This window comes from Gekko japonicus, unplaced genomic scaffold (genome assembly GCF_001447785.1).
Source record: "Gekko japonicus isolate JY-2015 unplaced genomic scaffold, Gekko_japonicus_V1.1 scaffold1942, whole genome shotgun sequence".
NCBI classification, from domain to species: domain Eukaryota; kingdom Metazoa; phylum Chordata; class Lepidosauria; order Squamata; family Gekkonidae; genus Gekko; species Gekko japonicus.
In genome coordinates, this window is record NW_015174326.1 from 12697 (window position 1) to 34496 (window position 21800).

General features: G+C 47.2%; 1 protein-coding gene across 1 annotated transcript in view; it reads left to right on the forward strand.

The window, feature by feature from the left end:
- The window catches only part of LOC107121324 (catenin alpha-2-like), a gene marked incomplete at its 5' end in the record, with an annotated part of 57617 nt that overhangs the window by 981 nt on the left and 34836 nt on the right, over positions 1 to 21800 (forward strand). The window contains 2 exons of the mRNA XM_015424235.1: positions 4203 to 4308; positions 8456 to 8590. Of these exons, the coding sequence (XP_015279721.1) occupies positions 4203 to 4308; positions 8456 to 8590 (241 nt within the window). The remainder of the gene's footprint in view (positions 1 to 4202; positions 4309 to 8455; positions 8591 to 21800) is intronic.

Genomic DNA, 21800 nt, shown 5'->3' on the forward strand with positions numbered 1-21800 from the left:
GAGAACTAAGCCCTGATGCAACCCTTCCTGCCCTCCCTCTCATGACCTGCCTAAGTCCACAGAAACAGCATTGCTGTCAGGTGGCCATCTAGCCTCTGCTTCAGGCCCGTAGCTACATTGAAGCATTTTGGGGCCCGGCCCCCCGACTTCCTACCTAGGCCCCACAACTTCCCCACCTGTCAGCAGCCCCACAGGCTCCGTCCTGGACTGGCGGCCGAATCGGGCAGAATCAATTTTGGCCGGCAGAAAGACTCCCGCGTGTCAATTTCGGCAGTACCAGCCAATTGGGGAGTCTTTCAGCCAGACGAATGTCAATTTCGGCCCCATTATATCCTATGGGTCATTGAAGTCAAAGGCAAAAACATAGGGTATATTCTAGTGGGCTGAAGGGGAGTTGGTTTGAGGGAGAGGCTCCAATCTCACAGGGTAGCTGCTGGAGCCTCTCCACAAGATACCAACCAAGTTTTAAGAACATTGGACCAGGGGGTCCAATTCTACGGGCCCCCAAACAGGTTGCCCCATCCCCTTCATTGTTCTCTATTGTGGGAAAAAAGTAACTTGGGTAACCACTGCCACCACTGCCACCACCTGACCTTGTAAGGACTCCCAGATCCACTTCCAAGTTCTGACTCTGAGGCCTTGCCTCTGTGTCTCCCACTGCCCAGTGCCTGGTCACCACGGAAACCTTTTACTGCCTTGTGTGCCCCTGGAGGAACAGCCACTTGCCAACTAACTGGCTTCCCCCTGGCGCTCCTTTTAAAATAGCATGTCCAAGATGGTGGGGGTCTATCTGGTACAGAGAGCCACTACCAGCATCAAAAGTTATAAAGTATTTATTTAAAAGAAAATGTTCACAAGCATACTTTTAGCACAGCACCAGACTGAGCAAGGGATTCAAAAGGAATGGGTAAAACACAGTTCCTTTGTCCCTTTCTCAATATATGACCTTTCAGATGTTAAAATATAGGACAGGCTCCTTAGCTTAGGATGCTATAGATCTCTACAGAGTCTCCGTGGCCTTGCAGCTTCCTCCAGTTCTTCAGGCCAGTGCATGGTTAATGGCTGCCTCCTCCAGACCTCAGTTAAGAGTTCCATCTGCTCTGATGGGCTCAGCACCAAAGCAGCTGCCTCATTGCCTCTAGGAGTTTCATCACCTCTCTTTTCCCCACCCACTGACCAGGTCAGGCTGGGCCAGAAAAGCTTTTCCTGGAGATTCTTCAGCAACTCCTTCCTGAAGCCTCTCTAGTATTTAACACCTCTAAGTCTCTGTTCCCTGCTTTTTTTGGGGGGGGGGGAGAGAGACTATCCCATTGTCTAACCTATTAGCATTTGTATGAAGGTGGGCCGAGGTAATCTGGAAAACAATTGAATTTACTTCCTCCCTTCCTCCCTGTTCTCTGCCCAGAGAGATTTTAAAAAAAACAAAACAACCAACTCAAGAGTTTAGGTTTTGCTAATTTCAAGCCTCCTAAGGAAAAAAAAAATGCATTTCTTTACACCGGCAATCAGCTATAATGGCGGGAACTCCACTTATGTAATTTTGAATGCCAAGGAGATCAAAGGCAAAATGTACAAGAATTGTCACGGTAATATCGCCCCCCTGTCTCGGAAAGGTTTATGAGCAGGGGCATAATAATGAAGTTCAGCAGTCGGTACTCAGAGACATGCTGCCTCTGCTTACAAAGGTTGCACTCTGATCTCTAAGGGTCCATCCAATGTTCTCTCCCTGTATCTTTTTATTATACCACCCCAACTATCATTATGCTAAATTAATTCGTGGTTAGGAGCATGACTGTTACTCCTTCCCATGCATTACGGGAACAATTGAACGGCACGATTGTACGTGGTTCAAGCCGAAGCAAGGAACTGAAGGGGAGTCCAGCTTTCTGCCTGGGAACACATCGGAGCAGGGGATCCACTCTGACCATTGCTCTGCAGAGTAGGGTTTGGTTTTGGTGAGTATCTGTTTACAGCACTGGCTGAGAGAGCGTGTTGCCTGATGCCCCGCATCGGAGAAAACCGAAGATCAGAAAATGCAAGCAGGGAACCTGCAAGGACTCATCATTTCCCCCTGCGCCTGCTTCCCCATACTTTTTCTTCTTTCTCTCCACCTCTCAGCCCCTATATCTACTCCTCTCTCCCTGCTTCCTTCCCCCTTTTCCACTCAACAACCAACCTTTCTTTTACCTGCCCCTCCAGTCTTCGGCTTTATTAATTATTTATTTCCTTAATTTATCGAAGAAGAAGAGATTGGATTTATATCCCGCCCTTCACTTGGGAGTCTCAGAGCGGCTTACAAACTCCTTTCCCTTCCCCTCCCCACAACAGACACCCTGTGAGATGGGTGGGGCTGAGAGAACTCTGACACAAACTGCTCTTTCAGGAACAGCTGTGCCAGAGCTTGTGACTGACCCAAGGTCACATCAGCAGGTGCAAGTGGAGGAGTGGGGAATCAAACCCGGTTCTCCCAGATTAGAGTCCACGCACTTATACCCCACCTTTCTCCCCAATGGAGACCAAAAGTCACTTACATTACTGTCCTCTCTTCCCTTTTAATCCTCACAGCAACCCTACAAGGTAGACCATGGTAGGCCCAGAATTATTATTATTATTATGGAACAACCTCCCCCAAGAGGTGTGCCTTGCCCCCTCACTGTTGATCTTAAGGAGGTTATGTAAACGGGGGACACAGCTATGAGTAGTAAACCCAAACACAATTATGTCATGTAAAATTATGTAATAAATAAATAGTAAAGGTAAAGATTTCCCTTGCTCGAAAGCCAGTCAAATCCAACTCTAGGGATGCGGTGCTCATCTCCGTTTCCAAGCCGAAGAGCCAACACTGTCCAAAGACATTTCCATGGTCATGTGGCCGGCATGACTTGACGCCGAGGCGCACGGAACGCTGTTACCTTCCCACCGAAGTGGTACCTATTTATCTACTTGCAATTTCTTGCTTTCGAACTGCTAGGTTGGCAGGAGCTGGGACCAGAGACGGGAGCTCACTCCGTCATGCGGCACTTGGGTCTTGAACGGCTGAACTACCGTCTGCAATTCAGCATCTTAACCACTTGAGCCACCACATATAATTACAAAGTCTATAAATGTGCTTTAACCTAAGTATAACAACAGTATAAATACAGTGCAATAAATATACAGCTATAGTCAAAATGCAAAATGGGGAGGGAAAGGGAAAGGAATTTGTAAGCTGCTCTGAGACACCTTTGGGTAGTGAAGGGCGGGGTATAAATCCAATCTCTTCTTCTTCTACCTCACAGGGTGTCTGTTGTGGGGAGGGGAAGGGAAAGGAGCTTGTAAGCCACTCTGAGACTCCTTTGGGTAGTGAAGGGCGGGGTATAAATCCAATCTCTTCTTCTTCTACCTCACAGGGTGTCTGTTGTGGGGAGGGGAAGGGAAAGGAGCTTGTAAGCCACTCTGAGACTCCTTTGGGTAGTGAAGGGCGGGGTATAAATCCAATCTCTTCTTCTTCTACCTCACAGGGTGTCTGTTGTGGGGAGGGGAAGGGAAAGGAGCTTGTAAGCCACTCTGAGACTCCTTTGGGTAGTGAAGGGCGGGGTATAAATCCAATCTCTTCTTCTTCTACCTCACAGGGTGTCTGTTGTGGGGAGGGGAAGGGAAAGGAGCTTGTAAGCCACTCTGAGACTCCTTTGGGTAGTGAAGGGCGGGGTATAAATCCAATCTCTTCTTCTTCTTCTTCTTCTGCTGTGAATCCTGTTCCCTGCCCCACTCCCTCCCATGGAAATCTGCCCCCCCCATACCACCACTTTTTCCATCAGTTGCAATAGCTGTTGCTGTAAACACTGCATGGGGAATAACTGAATTTTTAAAAAAAGTTTTGCATTCCCCCGGGGATGTCGTCTTAATGAGCACTTAAAAATGCACATACTGTTAAGTATAGTTCACAAGCTTGGAGGCAAAATCAAAGAGAATGCTGGCAAAGCATTTTGGAGCATACACGGAAACCCAGCCATTCCCTATTAAAACACACACACACACACAAATCATGCTATGCTATAATAAGTAGTTTAAAGGTGATGTCGTTGGGAAGGCATTCAGAGTGCAACCCTTTAAACGGGGAAGGCGGGGAGAAGGAAAATATGAAAACCCTTCTGCGGGATCCTAACGTTGTTTATTTTTTATAATTTAATTAGATGCCACCGTAATTACCTTGTGTGTTCTAGGGGTAAAGGACCATTGAAGAATACATCCGACGTCATTAATGCTGCCAAGAAGATTGCCGAAGCTGGCTCGAGAATGGACAAATTGGCTCGCGCGGTGGCTGATCAGGTAATTTCATCGTTGCTCTCGAAAGGGATTTGCCTGGCAGCGCCAAGCCGTGAAGCATTTTGCCCAGACTTTAGGGTGATGTGCTCGGCGTTCCGATTACCTCTCCTTTGTAGGAAACGTGGGCTGGTATTCATGAGTCTTCTTGTCAACTTTCATCCCACAAGGAGGAAGTCTCCTTTGGTCTTTGTGTAGCTTAAAACTAGCTGGTTTTCCTCAGACTTTTCTTTAGGAAAAGGTCCAGTTCACACACCTCCAGTGTATAGGAGCTGTATTAGAGAGCTGGAAAGGGACAATTCATTATGGCACCAAAACGTAGAACTGGGCAGGGGCCATTGGAAACAAATTCCCTTCCGTTTGGTGTAGTGGTTAAGTGCGCGGACTCTAATCTGGGAGAACCGGGTTTGATTCCCCACTCCTCCACTTGCACCTGGCTGGATGACCTTGGGCAAGCCATGGTTCTGATAGGTGAGGGCTGCCAATGCTCCCTCTAAGCTGTGGAGTCTTGTGAGCAAAAAGTCTACTCTGTGACCCTCCATCGCTGCTTCTGACAGTTATTCAGTTAAGACGTCTGCCTGATTCCTGGACGCAGCACAAAAAGAAGAGCTCAGAGCAACAAGACAAGACCGGGGAGCTGACAGTGTTCCCTCTAAGCTGTGGGGTCTTGTGAGCGAAAATCCTACTTCTGTGAGCGACTGGTATTAGAGCGGTGAGCGAGCGATTTGGCTGCTGCATCAACTAGTCTGCTCTGGAGCCCTCCTTCCTGAGCGGAGACAGAAATGCGTGAGCCAGAGGCTAAAAAAATCTGTGAGCTAGCTCACACTAACTCAGCTTAGAGGGAACACCGGCCTACCATACACACTAGCGTCAAGGGGGAAGCAGAGCTCAGATTGATCTTTGCAGCATAATGGACCTACCGGAGGGTGCCCTGACAGCAACGGCATTGCATATTCCCCCCCTCCCCTCCCCTAAGTCAACAGAGCCAGCATCTTGAGAATTCTCAGGGATGGTTAAGGTTAATCTTCTCTGTACACAGGATGCTGCCGGAAAACTGGCTGCTCTCTCTCCGCTTCCTGTCCAATCGCTGCCACATCTTTTCATGTGCGAATCCCAAAGCGACGTTTTCCCAGTTAGTAACAATTTAACGCAGTCATATTTATCCCACTCTGGTGGGCCTGGCCTGCGATAGGAACTTTGAAACCAACTCCAATGCTCCCTGACCCCAAAGTGGCAATCAGCATTTCCCTGGGCACAGGGCCGGCCCGAGGTTGGCCTGCGCTCTAGGCGAGCGCAGATGCCACCCTCCCGGCGGGGCCTGGAGACGTGGGCGGTGTGTGTGTGTGGGAGGGTCTGGGCATCCCCGCCCCCCCACCGCCGCCGCCGCCACCGCCACCGGGCAGGAGGCCGAGGAAGAAGAAGAAGAAGAAGGCGGTGGTGGCGGCGGGATGAAAGCGCCGCGCCGGAGAAGGGCGACTCCTGCCCCCTCCCCGGTCGGCCTCGCTTCCCCAGCTGCTGCTGCGGCTGCTGCCGCTGCGCAGCACTCCTGAGGCGCCGGGCGGTGTGTGTGTGTGTGGGGGAAGTCTGGGCGTCCCTGGCCCTCCTCCTCGCCGCCGCCGCCGGGCAGAAGAGGCTGAGGAAGAAGGCGGCGGCGGTGGGGGGGAGGAAAGCGCCGTGCTGAATAAGGGCCACTCCTGCCCCCGGCCGGCCTCCCTCCCCCGGCTGCTGCAGCGGCGGTGCGGAAGGGAGAGGAGCGGGGCGCGAGCAGAGGACGCCCGGCCAGCCCCTGCGGCTGCGGGGCATTCATGGAGCTGGGAGTTGCATTCTGCAGGGCAGGCGGGAGCTGGGAGCTCTCCCACACACACACAACCTGGCTCCGTCGCGCCCCCCCGCCCCGGTCAGCTAGGGGCGCCCGGGCACCGTCGGAATGCCAGGCAGGCAACCGGCCGGCCGCCTCCCCCCTCACGGGTGGGTCTGGCCGCGGAGGGGGGCCGGGGGAGTCCTACCTGGCCGGGTAGAGGCGTTGCTGAGCCGCGGCAGCGCCCACGGCCGAGTCTCCTCGGGAGAGCAGGAGGCCGGCGGTGAGTGAGCCAGCGGCGCCCAACAGGGCTAGGAGGCCGGCGGACTTGCGGGCGGCCAGGGCGCGGGCGAAGGTTCTGGCCATGCTGCGGCGGCTGGAGCGCTCTGCCCACGCTGCCGTCTGTGTCCTCCGGTGCCCCTGCCTCTCCTCCTGCGCCCTGACGGCCGGCTCGTGCTCTAGGCGAAGGCCTAGTTCGCCTAGTAGGCGAGCCGGCCCTGCCTGGGCATGTAAGAAAGGGCCATAAGAATTAAGCACTGAGGCAGCCCTTCCTGCCCTCCTCCTCCTCCTTCCATTCTTCCCCTTTGATGCCAAACATCCAGCAGTGAGAATCAGCTCTCTTTGCCAGATTTCATTGGGTTGCCTTACAGAAAACAGCGTCCTTTGGGTGCAACTGATACTGTTAAAGCTGTGCGTTGTTCTTTACTGGATTGTTGGTGGGAAATGGCAGGCCGTCTAACAAGAAAGAGTGCCTGAAATCTGGGAATGGATCAAAAAGTTACTTTTTATAGTTGAAATGGATAAATTGACAAGGAAATTGAACAATAAAGATCCAGAGGAGTTTATGGCGGATTGGATGGACTTTAAAGAATATCTGGAGAAAGATTGGGATGCGAAGAATAATCTATTTTGTTTTGATAATTATTAAAAATAATCGATAGACTGTGAAATATTTGATAAAGAAATATGTGAAAGAAAAGGTTACTAATCAATCTTAATTGTTGATGTGTAGAGATGAGAGAATTAGAAGAGGAGATGTAAGGGGAGGGGGTGGGACCACTGCGGGAAGCCAGAAGAGGGGGTGGGGGTTAAAGAAATGGATATGGGTTGAAAATATTGTTTTAATGTTGATCTTGTTATAATATTCCACCAATAAAATGTTTTAAAAAAAGGAAATGGCAGGCCGTCTCTTGTTAGCGAGGCTGTTGTCATTGTCCTCCCCCTGCCCTCCCAGGGTTTAGTATTGGATTAGGATCTGGGAGACCTGGGGTGCAAGCCCCAGTCTGTCATGGAAGCTTGCTGGGTGACCTTGGGTCAAGTCACACCCTCTCGGCCCAGCCTACGTCACATCATTGTTGTGGGGCTAAAATGGAGGAGAACAGATCAGTGTAAGCCGCTTTGGGTCCCAGTGGAGGAGGAAGGAGTATATAAAGGGGCCAGTTGGGTGTAGGGGTCAGGAGTGTGGACTCTGATCTGGGAGAACCGGGTTTGATTTCCCCACTCCTCCACATGCAGCTGCTGGTGTGATCTTGGGTCAGTCTCAAGTTCTCTCAGAGCTGTTTTCTCAAGGGCAGTTCTCAAAAGAGCTCTCTCAGCCCCGCCTACCTCACAGGGTGTCTGCTGTGGAGAGGGGAAGGGAAAGGGATTGTAAGTTGCTCTGAGTCGCCTTAGGATAGGGAAGAGTGGGGTATAAAAACAATTTCTTCTTCTTCCTCCTCTTCTCTAAATCAATCAACCCATCAAATTAAGCCTTTTATTATACCTATCGTGCTACTTCCCAGCATTCATTTGGTTTGCTCAAACTTAATGGCACCCATGCCTTTCCGATTTCAACCGTGTGCCGCCAGAGCGCTGCCAGTGGCGTTCTGCTATTGGAGCAAAACTGTCATTTGCTAGTAAAAAACAAGAACGACAGAACGTGCTTCATTTCCCCCTTATTAATGGTTTGCAGACCTGAAAGATCTCTTGTAAATGTAGTCCTTACTGTGCTATAAAGAATGTGCATTACGCCTCAGTAAAGCCTTATGTTTAGTGCAAATCGAGCAATGTCCTCAGGAAACAGCAATAGAGATTATTCCGTCTGCTTTACAGCTCATCAGGTAAGTGACAAACACTGCTGCTGGTGATCTTTTTTTAGCCATTGTGTCCCTCTGTGCTTTAACATACAGTCATTTTGCCAGGGAGGAAAACTGGCCTTGATTAAACGTGTTGCCAAAGGGTTAAACAAAATGAATGCCTCTAATACAGCAGTGCGCGGCTGTTGCTAGTATATCGACTTCAGATTGTAATAAATCACATCACTTTTGTGTTTCTCTCTCTCTCTCTCTCTCTCTCTCTCTCTCTTTTTATTTGTAGTGCCCCGATTCGGCCTGTAAACAAGATCTGTTAGCGTACCTCCAGCGCATTGCTCTTTACTGCCACCAGCTTAATATCTGTAGCAAGGTGAAGGCCGAAGTCCAGAACTTGGGAGGAGAACTTATTGTCTCTGGGGTAAGCCAACTCTCTTAATCTCTGCGTGTCCCATTCATTATCCTTGCAGATCCCCACCCCCCACCCCTTTGGAGGGTGACAATGTATTGAAGAGATGAAGTTCTGTAGCTATTCATAAACAAAATCCCTATTTGCTTTAAAAAAAAAACCCCACCCCTGTTGATCCAGACATTTCGGCCCTGGTCAGCAATTCTTACGTTTTTGCATTTAGCAAAGGCTGAAGGATCAGTGCCTCCCTCCTTTTCCAGAACGACCTTAGGGGTCACATTCCCTCAGAAGAGGTGGGGGACCCTCTACCCTCTGCTTCCGTTGCCCACCACCTCTCTTATCGGCAGGGGGAAAGAGAAAAATTAAACCACAGTGTCACGTATGATGCCATGACACTTCAGTCAAAAATCCCAAAGTGATGTTGGGTACCTCTAGGAATTACCAGCAACTCTATGGTAAAACCATAGAGTTCCCAGCAATTGCTGAGCCCCCTGTCACTTCCTCTTTTTTATCGGAAGTGGCATGGCCCAACAGCAGACATTGCACCCCTCCCATACCTCCCCCCAGCCCTCCCACTGGTTGCCAGGCAGTGCTTGGCAACCCTGAGTGACCAGAAGGAGAATCTGGGACACAATCTTGCCCTCAGCTACTATGAGATGTCTTTACTCCTCTCAATGAACTGTCCCCAAAGCCAACAAATTTAGAGTCCAGTGGCACCTTTAAAACCAACAAAGGTTTGTTCAAGGAATGAGCTTCCGTGTGCACGCACACTTGATCAAATACGTAGAATGGCAGGCAAGGTTCAAACTTAGAGCCAGAGAATAGACAGCAAATTAACAAGCAACAGGATGACAATCAAGATATGTGACTAAAGAACAAGTTAAGGTTATAAGGTCAACAGTTTGACCTATTTTGACAGTTTGACATGTTTATTGATTTATCTGAAAGTCTGACATATTTATTGCTTTACAACTGTTGACCTTATAACCTTAGCTTGTTATTTAATGCCACTTTGCCTATCTTGATCGTCATCACAGTCGCATGTTAATTTGCTGTTCATTCTCTGGCTCTAAGTTTGAACCTTGCCTGCCATTCTAACGTTTTTGATAGAGTGTGCATGACACACGGAAGCTCATACCTTGAATAAACCTTTGTTGGTCTCAAAGGTGCCACTGGACTCTAAATTTGTTGGACTGCTTCAAACCGACATGGCTGACCAACCGGATCTGTCCCCAAGGCCTTATCAGAGCTGTCTTCTTAGGTGCCCCCAGACTGTCTGCGCTCCATGCCTAGGGGTGAGTGCCAGAGAAGCACAGAAAGAGGGGAATCCTGGGTAATGGGGCTAATAATGAGCCTGGCTTAATTTCTGGCCTGCCATTTGCCAATTTAATCTATAAAAACACTTAGATCCCCCCCCCCGCTCCCCTTCCCCCCCCCCGTTCCCTTTTGGTTTCTGCTCCACCAGTTAAATAAGTAGCCATCCTTCCAAAATGCATTTTTATAATCTAGGAACCCAGTGCCAAGTTGTAAATATTATAAATTAGTTGGAGATTTTTGTCAATGGGCTCCTCGTAAATCCGCTTTCCCCCCCCCTCTTGGAGATGCAATAATCTCCTTCCTCTGTGTGTAAGTGTCAAGGGCCCCTTTAAGAATAGGGGGAGGTAAAGATTGCCTTCACTGCAGGTCCAGTGAATACTGGGATAAACAAAATAATATTTTTTTAAAAAAATTAAGCAGCTTTGGAACATCTGCAGAACACATTATTTTTGGACCCACTGGCTGTTTTCAAATGCAAGTTGGTGCTAAAACATGCCATGATAATCGAACACTTTCGGGGAGCTCAATTTGAGTCCAGGGGGCACCTTAGAGACCAAGGCTAGGATCAGACACACTAAATAATCCACTTTCAATCCACTTTCCAACTTCCGCACTGTCATTTTTGTCTCTAGTTTGTCCCTATTGCTTCAGGGGTTCCCCCCCCCCAATGTGTTTTGCTCTTTCTAGTAGTCCCAGAGGGAGCAAAACACACGTGGGAAAGGGTGGGGACACAAAGCAATAGGGACAAAAGAGTATGTGAACTGGCAAAATCCAGCTGGAAAGTGCATTGAAGCTGGATTGAAAGTGCATTATTTAGTGTGTGTGATCGCAGCCCAAGAGGTATAAGCTTTCAAGAGTCAACGCTCCCTTTGTCAGAATCTGACGAAGGGAGCATTGACTCTCCAAAGCTTATATATGCTCAAGGTTTTCATGGTGTCTAAGGTTTTACTGGACTCAAATCTAGCGCCTCTACCGCAAATCAATAGGGCCACCCTTCCAAAGCTCATACTTACGGACGTCAGTTCCCCAACTGTCACTTTCAGTCAAAGCTTCGTCTTGTTCATCAGAGCCCTTTAAATGTTACCCATTGTGCGGGTGGCTCACATGTAGGTGCCATAACGAAGCTGAAAAACTCAATTGTGGATGGGAACCGAATCACATGGGTCTTTCAAGCAGTGATTCCACGGCCAGGAACCAACCAACCAATCAGCCCCAGTCCATCTCCCGTTCACTCCGTAGTGGATTCCATGTAGCCGTGGCCATTCTTTTAGCGCTTCACGTTTGCAATGAGAGCTCGGTATATTTCAGGGATAGCCAGGAAAAGAATTGCATCTCCTGTGCATTTTTCTGCTCACAAATTCGGGCCGTGTTGATAAAGCAATGGCAGAAATTTGCCCTTTCCAAACCAGTTTAAGAACCTGAAAAAAGTAAAAAGGTACAAAAAAAAGGGGGGGGGGGGAGAAGAGAGAGTTTGTGATGCTAGCAAACAGTTTCCTGAAGTACATCCAATGCATTATAGGTGTGACACTCTTACCCTAGAACAAACTGAGTTATGTCTTACTTGCACAGAGTAGTACCTCTCTCTGCAAGACTCACACAAAGAGAGTACCTGTTTAGAGACAGTCACAGGAACACCAGTCACTCGTATAGTTATGGATCCCACCACACAGATCGTACATGCATTCACCGTATATATTACAGACAAAGCCTGACGGCTGGATAGTGTGCATGTTATCTGGATAATCTGCACATTTCTCAAGCATATTTTGAATTGTGCTGACCTAAAAGGAAATGATATTTGTGCACATTTTTAAAGGAATCCCTCTTACCCCTTCATTTTCTCCCAGTTCAAGAAGCATTCCCTTCCATATGAATAGGCTTCCTTTCCCCTTAGTAACAAGGAACACATTTATTTATTTATTTTTATTATCAAATTTACACCCCGCCCTCCCAGCCAAGGAGTAAAAACAGCAACGGGTAATTTTGTTTGAATAAGGGAGTAATCCTAACTGGGTCTACTCAGAAGCAAGTCCCAGGTTATTCAGTGGGGTTTACTCTTAGGAAAGTGTCAGGCTTGCAGCCGAAATAACTCAGGGGCTTCATCATGTCGATTACAGGATCTGTGATCTGAACTCCCATCCCCAGACCATTGCCCTCACTCCAAATTGGCTCCATTGGCCCTGATGTCAATGTGTGGCCAGTTGGCTAGGTGTGATGCTAGCATATGTGATCTCTGATTGACTATGAAGGAGGAATAACTGTTAATGAGGAAAACCTGGCGCCAAAGCGAGCCACAGAGAGGAAAAATAATAACAGCAAGCGAGCAATTCCATAAGAAGATGAGCATTTGCATATTTAAGTTCGTTTGAGCGGAGGAGAGAGATTTCTGCTCCCCTGAAAATCAAAACAGGGAACCGTTCACAGCAGCCGTGCTTGCGAATTCCAGGATTTTGTCATTTTTATCTGGCTAATCTGCATGATATCCAATTTGAAACATGTAGTGGATGTTCCCTGATATGTACTGGATTGGAGGATGTGTACCTCATCTCCAAACAGTACGTTTCTACGGAACTGAATAATTCATGCATCACCCCGTTTAAAGTGCTCAGACCTCAAGCTGGCTTGGATAATGTTTACTTGAATTAAGCATAACACTATGGAAACATTACCAAACAGAATCTGCTTTAGGTAGGTAATATGTCCTTTGAATGTTCATTCAGATTTCTCACCCAGTACTTTTCAAAGGCACAGGATAGCAAGGATACTAGACAAAGGGCAGAATTTAGCTAAAGTTAAGCACCTAGGCAGCCCACTGTATGAAAGGTAGAGCTAAAACAAATGTTTAAAAATGTAAAAGGTGACAGCTGAAGCCCCCATCCCCCATACATGCATCACCTGACAGATTAGTGATGGGGGGCAGCCCACTGTATGAACGGTAGAGCTAAAACAAATGCTTAAACATGTACAAGGTAACAGCTGAAGCCCCCATCCCCCACACATGCATCACCTGACAGATTAGTGATGGGGCTGTGGATCTGGGATGGAGCATCACCTTGCATCCAAAAGGTCCCCGGTTCAAAGCCCAACGTCTCCAGTAAAAAAAAAGAGATCAGGTAGTGTGTAATATGAAAGACTGCTGCTTGAAGCCGCCTTGTAAGCCACTCTGAACCACAAAGAAAAGTAGAGTAGAAATGTTTCGATAAATAAATAAAATTGAAATGCAGGACAACCACTGCCAGTCAGAGAAGACCACACTAACCTTGATAGACGAATGGTATGACACAGTATAGGCCAAGTGGATCACAAAATAATACATACCCTTCTAGGGAGGGATGAAAAGAAGGAGGAAAATAAGAGTAGGTTTTTATAGTCCCCTTTTTTCTATCTTAAGGAGCCTCAAAGTGGCTTACAATCACACTCCCTTCCCCTCCCCACAGCAGGCACCTTGTGAGGTAGGTGGGGCCGAGAGAGTTCAGAGAGAATGGTGACTGGCCCAAGGCCACCTGACCAGCATGCTTCATGTGGAGGAGTGGGGAATCAAAGCCTGTTCTCCAAATTAGAGTCTGCCCGCTCTTAACCACCACATGACATTGGCATTTTAAGCAGAATTTGTCGACTGAAAATTCGGATTTTAAAAATTGCCCATTGTCATCAAAATTTACAATGGTCCATGAAATATAGTCAAATTAAATGCAACACTGACTTAAATTTTAATTTTTTTATTTTTATTTTATTGATTTTTCATCCCGCCCATCCAGATTAAACCTCAGTACTGAATGCAGCAATGTTGCTGAAATTTGTATTCGGGCGAAATTAACTTGTGTTGTGCTTAGAACTCTTCCAAATGTTCTGTCTAACACATCCCCAAGGAATGAGTGTTTCACATGTGTGGTGCAGCTGTGGAGAACCCCTTTCCATCTCTCCTTTCCTCTCTGGAAGGGATGTGCAGATGGCAGACTCCACACGATGCTCTGGGGCATAATCTTCGCAAGGTGCTCGGCACACTGTTTCATGTGGCTATAGCTCAACCCATTTTGAACAAGATAAAACCGTCAGAGAGGAAAACATTGAAAACCGAAGGTTCCCTCTGCCATTAATTTGAGCCCCTTGTGTAATTCTAGGGTTACCCAGCCAAACCCAACACTTTAGATGTCTGTCGCAAGAGCGAGAATGGCCCATTCATCTCAGCGTTGGGAATGCTTCTTTGTACTCACTGAATATAAGGGGTGAACAGTTACAGACAATGAAGAGAATCGGCTGTAGGTTGAATGATATCATTTGCACATTATTCATCCACCAGGCTTCCTTCATAACATCTGAATTAAAAAGCCAGTGTTCAGGATTCATAGAATCATAGAATTGGAAGGTACCTCCAGGGTCATCTAGTCCAACCCCCTGCACAATGCAGGAAATTCACAAATACCTCTCCCCACACCCACAGTGATCACTGTTCCACACCCATAAGATGACCAGAAAACCATCTCCAGCCAAACTGGTCTGGAGACCAATTGCTTCCTGACCCCAAAGTGGTGATCTGCATTTCCCTGGGCATGTAAGAAAGGGCCCACAAGAACTAAGCTCTGAGGCAACCCTTCCTGCCCTCCCTCTCGTGATCTGCCTAAGTCAGATGGCCATCTAGCCTCTGTATGAAAACCTCCAAAGAAGGATTCTGTCACCTTCTAGTGTGGACAAGGAACAGAACCCGGATTGGAGCCATACAGAGAGAAAATGCTTGTTCTTAATGACTGGGGGTCACCGAATTTATGGAACTGAGTTAGTCCTCATGCCAGTGGTGCCCCCAAGTGAACCCCTTTGCTTCCTCTCAAATAAACGAACGGTCACCAGTTCTACCCTTGAGGGGCATCATTACAATTGAACGGTCACCATCCGTTTCTAAAGTTCTACCCTTGAGGGGCATCATTACAATGGAGGCAAGCTTGACCTCTAGCCCTAATACTCTGTCATTGACAGAGACCCTATGGTGATACCCTCTGGGTCTAAGATGTTCACACCTCTCTCCGGGGGTCATTGCAGTACAGAAGTCCTTAGTCAACACACCTCATCGCAAGGACAGCATTTTGTTAGTATATAATAAGGGGTGGGTTTGCAAAGCAGGACAGGAGTTGTTTTGCCTAGTGTTTTGTTCGGGAATCCTTGTCTCAAAGGCCTCCCGGAGATCCTAAGATGAGGATCCTAAAAAGTTCTCCAAATAGGCTCTCTCTCTCTCTCTCTTCACACACATTGCAAAGCATTGTAATACTAAAGTCTTGATGTTCTTACAGCTGTGGTAATCCCCCCCCGCGTCAGCCTTCTCTTTTTCTCTCTCTCTCATGTAAGGGGCTCAGATCTTTCTCCTCTGACCCGCTGACATAACCGGATCTGCTTCCCATCTTCATTAATTATCATCACTTCCACCCGCCTCTTACCAGCCCCCTTTCCTCCCACCTCAAGCACATGCATCAGCTTGGCTGTTGGGCTTTATTTTCCGTTCCTGTCTTTGCTCTCGTATCGTCCGCAAAAAAACCCTCAAAATGGTTGTTGGGCCGGCCTCCCCAAGAGCTTACGTGAGTCGTTGTGTGCATCTCATCACACGCTACGAAACCGAAAGCGGCCAAACCGCTTGACTTCTCCATTCTTGGTTTGGCAGTCTTTAGCATCTGTGGCTTCAGAGCGTCCATCACCACCGTCTTTTAGATTTTTTTTTCCCTCCTTCATCCAGCCATAATCCAAAGCAATGCTAACTCCATCTTTGTAAGTGATTTACCTCCGGCATTGCCGTTAACGATATGTGTCAGAAGCTCTGAACCAATCCTCCCGAGATTGCTGATATCGGCTTCTGTTGATCTTTCCACTGTCGGTTGGTGCAGGAAGATTTACCTGCTGTTTCATGTTGTCGTTCCTTTGGGGCGTTTCTTGGTTTAAGGGGGGAGGGGGGACATGAGCTCAATACCTTTCTGGCAGTCGGCAATTTGACGTACAACTTCAGAGTACTGTATGACACAGGACTATCTGGAGATCTGGATCCCGACCTCACCTCATCCGTAGCCTCCTTTGCCTACTTCCTGCTTCCATCTTGTTCTTCATCCTCTCTTGGATATCCAGTTGCAAATAAAATCGTACTTTATTTGCACAGAATGAAATATATATATAATTGCTCTGAAGTTTGCATACAGGTACTGTGCTCATGTGCCTCACCTAAACAATGGAAGATTCGTTGTATGTCTTTAACATTTGTAGCCCACTCTCTGCTCCGGGCTCAGGTTGGAGAATGGCAACATATGGGTATACACCACCTAAGAAGATCAATGTGGAGGTATCACAGTCAGATTGGATTTGTGATGAAACATCTCCTGCATACGTGGTAGAAGGATTTGTGTGTTTGGTACAAAGACTTTCCTACCCCTACCCCCGGCTCCTTTTCTCCACCCCCCAGTCCTGTAGGAGCTCCATCAATCACTGTGGATATGGGAATTTGACCTTTCCTGGAATTTTTCATTGCATTAAGTAGCAGTAGTAGACCATAAATTTGAACAGATGCTGGGAAATTATAACAATTCAACTGAACGAGGAGGGGGGGATGGTTTCGTCTTGAAACACTGTGATATAGAACAGCTGACATGCCTGGGACTAACACGGAATACAGGGCTGTCTCTTGATTCAGGAAACCTTATCCTATTAGACACACACATTTGGCCAATTAAATGCTTACATCTGGGCCGTGATCGCACGGGCAGTTTGGCCCGACACAGCCACTCCTCCGGATCAAATGGGCGCAGTCAGACAGCCACATCTGTCAGGCGGTTCCCCAGCCATACTTATCCTGTCATAAGACGACTTGGAGCCGGGTTAAAAAGGCACCGCATCACAAGTGGTGTTTTTGGTTCCTCGCGCACTCATTGCGCATGGCCGAATGTCTGAACATGGGGGAGCACGCACAGAATGGATTTGGCAGTCTGAAGCTGAAATTCTTTTGGCCGCGCGCTCCGTGGCTGAGGCGCTGCGATAATGTGGATGCTTTACCACAGCATGTCTCCGTGGGTAACCCGCAGCAGGGTGTGCTGTGTGGCTGATATTCCCCGCAACACTTTCAACCGGTTCAATTAGAGGTGGCACCATATCGCGCCAAGCCGCCGGTGTGACCACAGCCTTGCATAAATGTGCATATTGATTTTAAAAATGTTCTTATGTGAAGATATGCGTCTTTGTTTTTGGTTATGAATACGGTAGCAGATGCCATCACAAAAGGCATTTGACTTCTGTGCATCTTCTAAGATGGCATCTACCAACCTTAGCTTTCACATTCTGACTATTGAGACAAGAAAGAGACTACAGGCCACGCCTCCAGTAGCTACTGTTTGCCATTTTAAAGCAAGAAATTACAAGTAGATAAATAGGTACCACTCCGGTGGGAAGGTAACAGCATTCCGTGCACCTCGGCATCTAGTCATGCCGGCCACATGACCACGGAAACGTCTTTGGACAGCCCTGGCTCTTCGGCTTGGAAACGGAGATGAGTACCACATCCCTAGAGTCAGATTCAACTGGCTTTCGAGCAAGGGAAACCTTTACCTTTACCTAAGGGAGCCAAAGATTATTATTGACTTTGTCTTAAAAACATCACGTATAGTTGTTGTTTTTTTCCTGGTAGTTCAAGCAGAAAAACAGTCCAGTTTCAGACAGGAAGTGTCAATAAGGACAACAGCGGAGTATGATTTGCCAGTCATTTCCTCTCTCCCTGGTTCTAAGTGGTTCTGTAAATGTCACATTCGCTAAAATGCAGGGATTGCGAGATGGGACAATGAGTGATTTGAGAAGGCAAGAGTCCCGTAAGGGGACACAGCTTGGGTTTCTACATGTTGATATTTTTCCAGGGAGTAAAAGTGAGTCTGGGCACCGGTGTTATCTCTAAGCTGAGTTAGTGTGAGCTTGCTCACAGTTTTTCAGCCTCCGGCTCGCACATTTTTTGTCTTAGCTCAAGAAGGATGGCTCCAGAGCAGACTAAGTTATGCAGTAGCCAAATTGCTCGCTCAAAACTTTAATGTTGGTACCTCACAAAGTAGAATTTTTGTTCACAAGACTCCACAGCTTAGAGGGAGCATTGCTGGGCATTCGAGATGCAGTGTTCCCAAAGCGGTGTACCCCTGGGTCACCAGATGCTAGGGACAAAGCATCAGCAGAAGGGGTTCTTCCTTCTCAGTTTTTGAGGTTCCACAGACCTCTGGCCAGCCTCCGTTGGGAACAGAATGCTAGACTGAATAGAAATCAGTCCAACAAGCAATGTTCCCTCTAAGTGTGGAGTCCTGTGAGCAAAAACTCTGCTTTGTGAGCTACTGGCATTAAAGTTGTGAGTGAGCAATTTGGCTACTACATAAATTAGTTTGCTCTGGAGTCATCCTTCCTGAGCCAAGACAAAAATGTGTGAGCCAGAGGCTAAAAAACTGTGAGCTAGCTCACACTAACTCAGCTTAGAGGGAACACTGCCAACAAGGTGTTGCAAGTAACTTTAAGGGAACTTTAGACACGTTGATCTAAAGACCACTCGGCTCAGTGAATGAAAGGATTTGGCACTCTTCCAGCTGATGAAAACAACCTGGATTTTGTATTTAGCTGTGCCTGCCAAGCTAGTGAATCCAAAGCCAGATGCTTAAGTTTTACACCTCTCTCAAGAAAACGTCTTAAATTCTCTGAGACTTAAAAAAAAAAAAAAGCTATGGGGCAGGGAATGAGTTGTGCTGCGGGATGGATCCATGTGTGTCTGCCAGTTTATTGTAGCCTGTGGGGGGGTGGCCATTGGAAAAGAGATAGTATACCTCCCCTATTAAATGGCAGATAGGGTGGGTGGCTTGTGTGGGGGGGGCCACTTTCAGATGTTAAAGAGCTAGGTCAATATTTCTCAAACTTTAAATAGCCAAGGTGCACACATTTTTTTTTTAAGGAGCTGCGGTGGCTCAAGTGGTTAAGACGCTGAACTGCAGGCTGTGAAAGGTCGGTAGTTCAGCAGTTCGAGACCCGGGTGTGCCGCATGACGGAGTGAGCTCCCGTCTCTAGGTCCAGCTCCTGCCAACCTAGCAGTTCGAAAGCAAGAAATTGCAAGTAGATAAATAGGTACCACTTCGGTGGGAAGGTAACAGCGTTCCATGCACCTCGGTGTTTAGTCATGCCGGCCACATGACCACGGAAACGTCTTCGGACAGCGCTGGCTCTTCGGCTTTGAAACGGAGATGAGCACCGCAACCCTAGAGTCGGATTCGACTGGCTTTCGAGCAAGGGAACCTTTACCTTTACCTTACACATTTTTTTAGAGGTAAGTAGAGAGATCAGCTATGGGCCTGCAAGGAAACCAGAGATAGGCAGGCACAAATAATATGTGTGACTGGCCCAAGGTCATGCAGCGAGCACCACAGGAGAGTGAGGATTTAAACCTGGGTCTCCCAGTTCCTAGTCTTAAAGTCTAACCACTACACTGCAGTGGTTTTCGGGAGATGGCTGCTGTTCAACAGTAGCAGGCAGCCAGACCTGGGTGAGATATGCAAGTCACATGGCGGCAAGTTGCCCAGTGGTTGCAGCTTGGCCTGGCCCCAATGAATCCTACCTTAAAGACCAAAACTATCCGGGGGGGGGGAACCCCGCCCATGTACACCCTTTAGTTACAGAAGCAAAGGCTTGAAGGCTGGCAGTACTGCTGTGGTTGTCAAGAAACAGCCACAGGGAACCTTTGTTTCTTAAAGCCACAGGTGGTCGTATCATTTTGGGGCGGTTAACCACACCTTTTTAAGGTTTCAGATTTTTCTGCAAACCTGAGGCTTTTCTCAGGTATGTCTTGTCTGTTTGTGGCCCCAATCTCTGGATTTAAGTATCCCCCGATTTGGCCACATTAAGAATTAGATATGTTGAAGGTTATATAGAGACTGTGTTAAAAGGGTGCACTCTTGAAACAGCACATCAGTTATATATCTGACCTCAAGCATCCTTTGTTTCTGAATTAGGGGAAATAATGTAGGAAATATAAAGTAGCAGAAACTGTTTTTATTAAAACAGTTGTGGGGTTGAGACAGAGCAGCAATTAATCAGCCATTGTGTAAGCCTTACTGAGGAAAACAGATCTGCTTCGGTAAACAGTATGATTTTTCTTTCTTGAAAAAACCAAATCAGTACTTTTTTTTTAAGCTGCTGTGACATTCTTCTTACCTCATGTAATACCAGCTCGTACCTTCTAATTGCCCATGTTGTGCATGTTTTATCTGCAACATACAATGAGGTACCTGTGTTCTGCTAAATGAAATATTTACTTAAATAGCTGTTTCTAACCTTTGCTATAGTTGCTCAGCCATTTCATATTGGAATAATACTGGAGACTTCACTAGCTGAGCATGGTCACTTCCAGAGGAAATAAAAAGATTTTGTCAATTTTGCGAATTTGACTTTGACAAGACCCAAATGTAGGGATGCCAGAGCCCCGGTGTGGGCAAGGATTCCACAATTCCCCCCCCGGGGGGGGGATTACCCACCCAACGGGCAAGAAGCAGGAAATAAACGTGACATGCCTACATGACCCAGAAGTGATGTGGGCATGTTGGTGACATCGGAGGTGACACTCTGGTTTATGGGCAAAACTCTATGGTACAATTAGCTTCAAACCATCGAATTTTGCCTAAAAACCAGAGTGTCCCCCCCAATGTCATCGACGTGCCTACATCAGTCAAAGGTCACATAGACACGTCATGTTTATTTCCAGCTCCCAGATGATGTAGGCCTGTCACGTTATTCCGGCTCCCAGGTCAATATGTGTTCAAGTCGGGAAAAAGAGATTGAGTAAAAAGGGTCAAGACCATTGGGGAAGCTTGGAGACTATTTAAAACTACAATCCTCAGGTTAGGAAAGGCACAAATAGGTATAGAAAAAGGCCTATATAATTAATAAACAAAGTAATGGAAGCTGTAAAAGGTAAGAAGGATTCCTTTAAGCGATAGAAAGCTAGTCTCAGTGAGGTTGATAAAAGGGAACACAGGCTGTGGCAAATGAAATACAAGTCTGTGATCAGGAAGGCGAAAAGGGAACACGAGGAGCATATTGCAGAAAACATAAAGACCAACAATAAAACTTTCTTTAAATACATTAGAAGCAGGAAAACAACCAGGGAGACCGTGGGGCCCTTGGATGACCAAGGGGTAAAAGGAGTACTGAAGGATGATGGGGAAATGGCTGAGAAGCTAAATGCAATTTTTGCCTCTCTCTTCACTGCGGAATATGAGAAGTGCTTGCCCACTCCAGAACCACTGATTCCGGGAGGGGTGTTGAAAGACCTGAGTCAGATTGAGGTGACGAGAGAGGAGGTCCTATGACTGATAGACAACTTAAAAACTGATAAATCACCAGGCCTTGATGGCATACATCTGAGAGTTCTGAAAGAGCTCCAATGTGAACTTGTGGATCTCCTGACAAAAATATGTAATCTTTCCTTAAAATCTGCCTCCATTCCTGAGGACTGGAAGGTAGCTAATGTCACTCCCATCTTTAAAAAGGGTTCCAGAGGAGATCTGGGAAATTACAGGCCAGTCAGTCTAACGTCGATACCGCATAAATTGGTGGAAACGATTATTAAGAAAAGGCACATTCATGAACAAAAACTATTGAGGCAGACTCAACATGGTTTCTGTAAGGGAAGATCTTGTCTCACGAACCTGTTAGTGTTTTTTGAGGGGGGTGAACAAACATGTGGACAAGGAGAACCCAATAGACGTTGTTTACCTTGACTTCCAGAAAGCTTTTGATAAAGTTCCTCATCAAAGGCTCCTAAGTAAGCTCAATAGTCACGGGATAAAAGGACAAGTCCTCGTGTGGATCAAAAACTGGCTAATTAATAGGAAACGGAGAGTGGGTATAAATGGGCAATTTTCACAGTAGA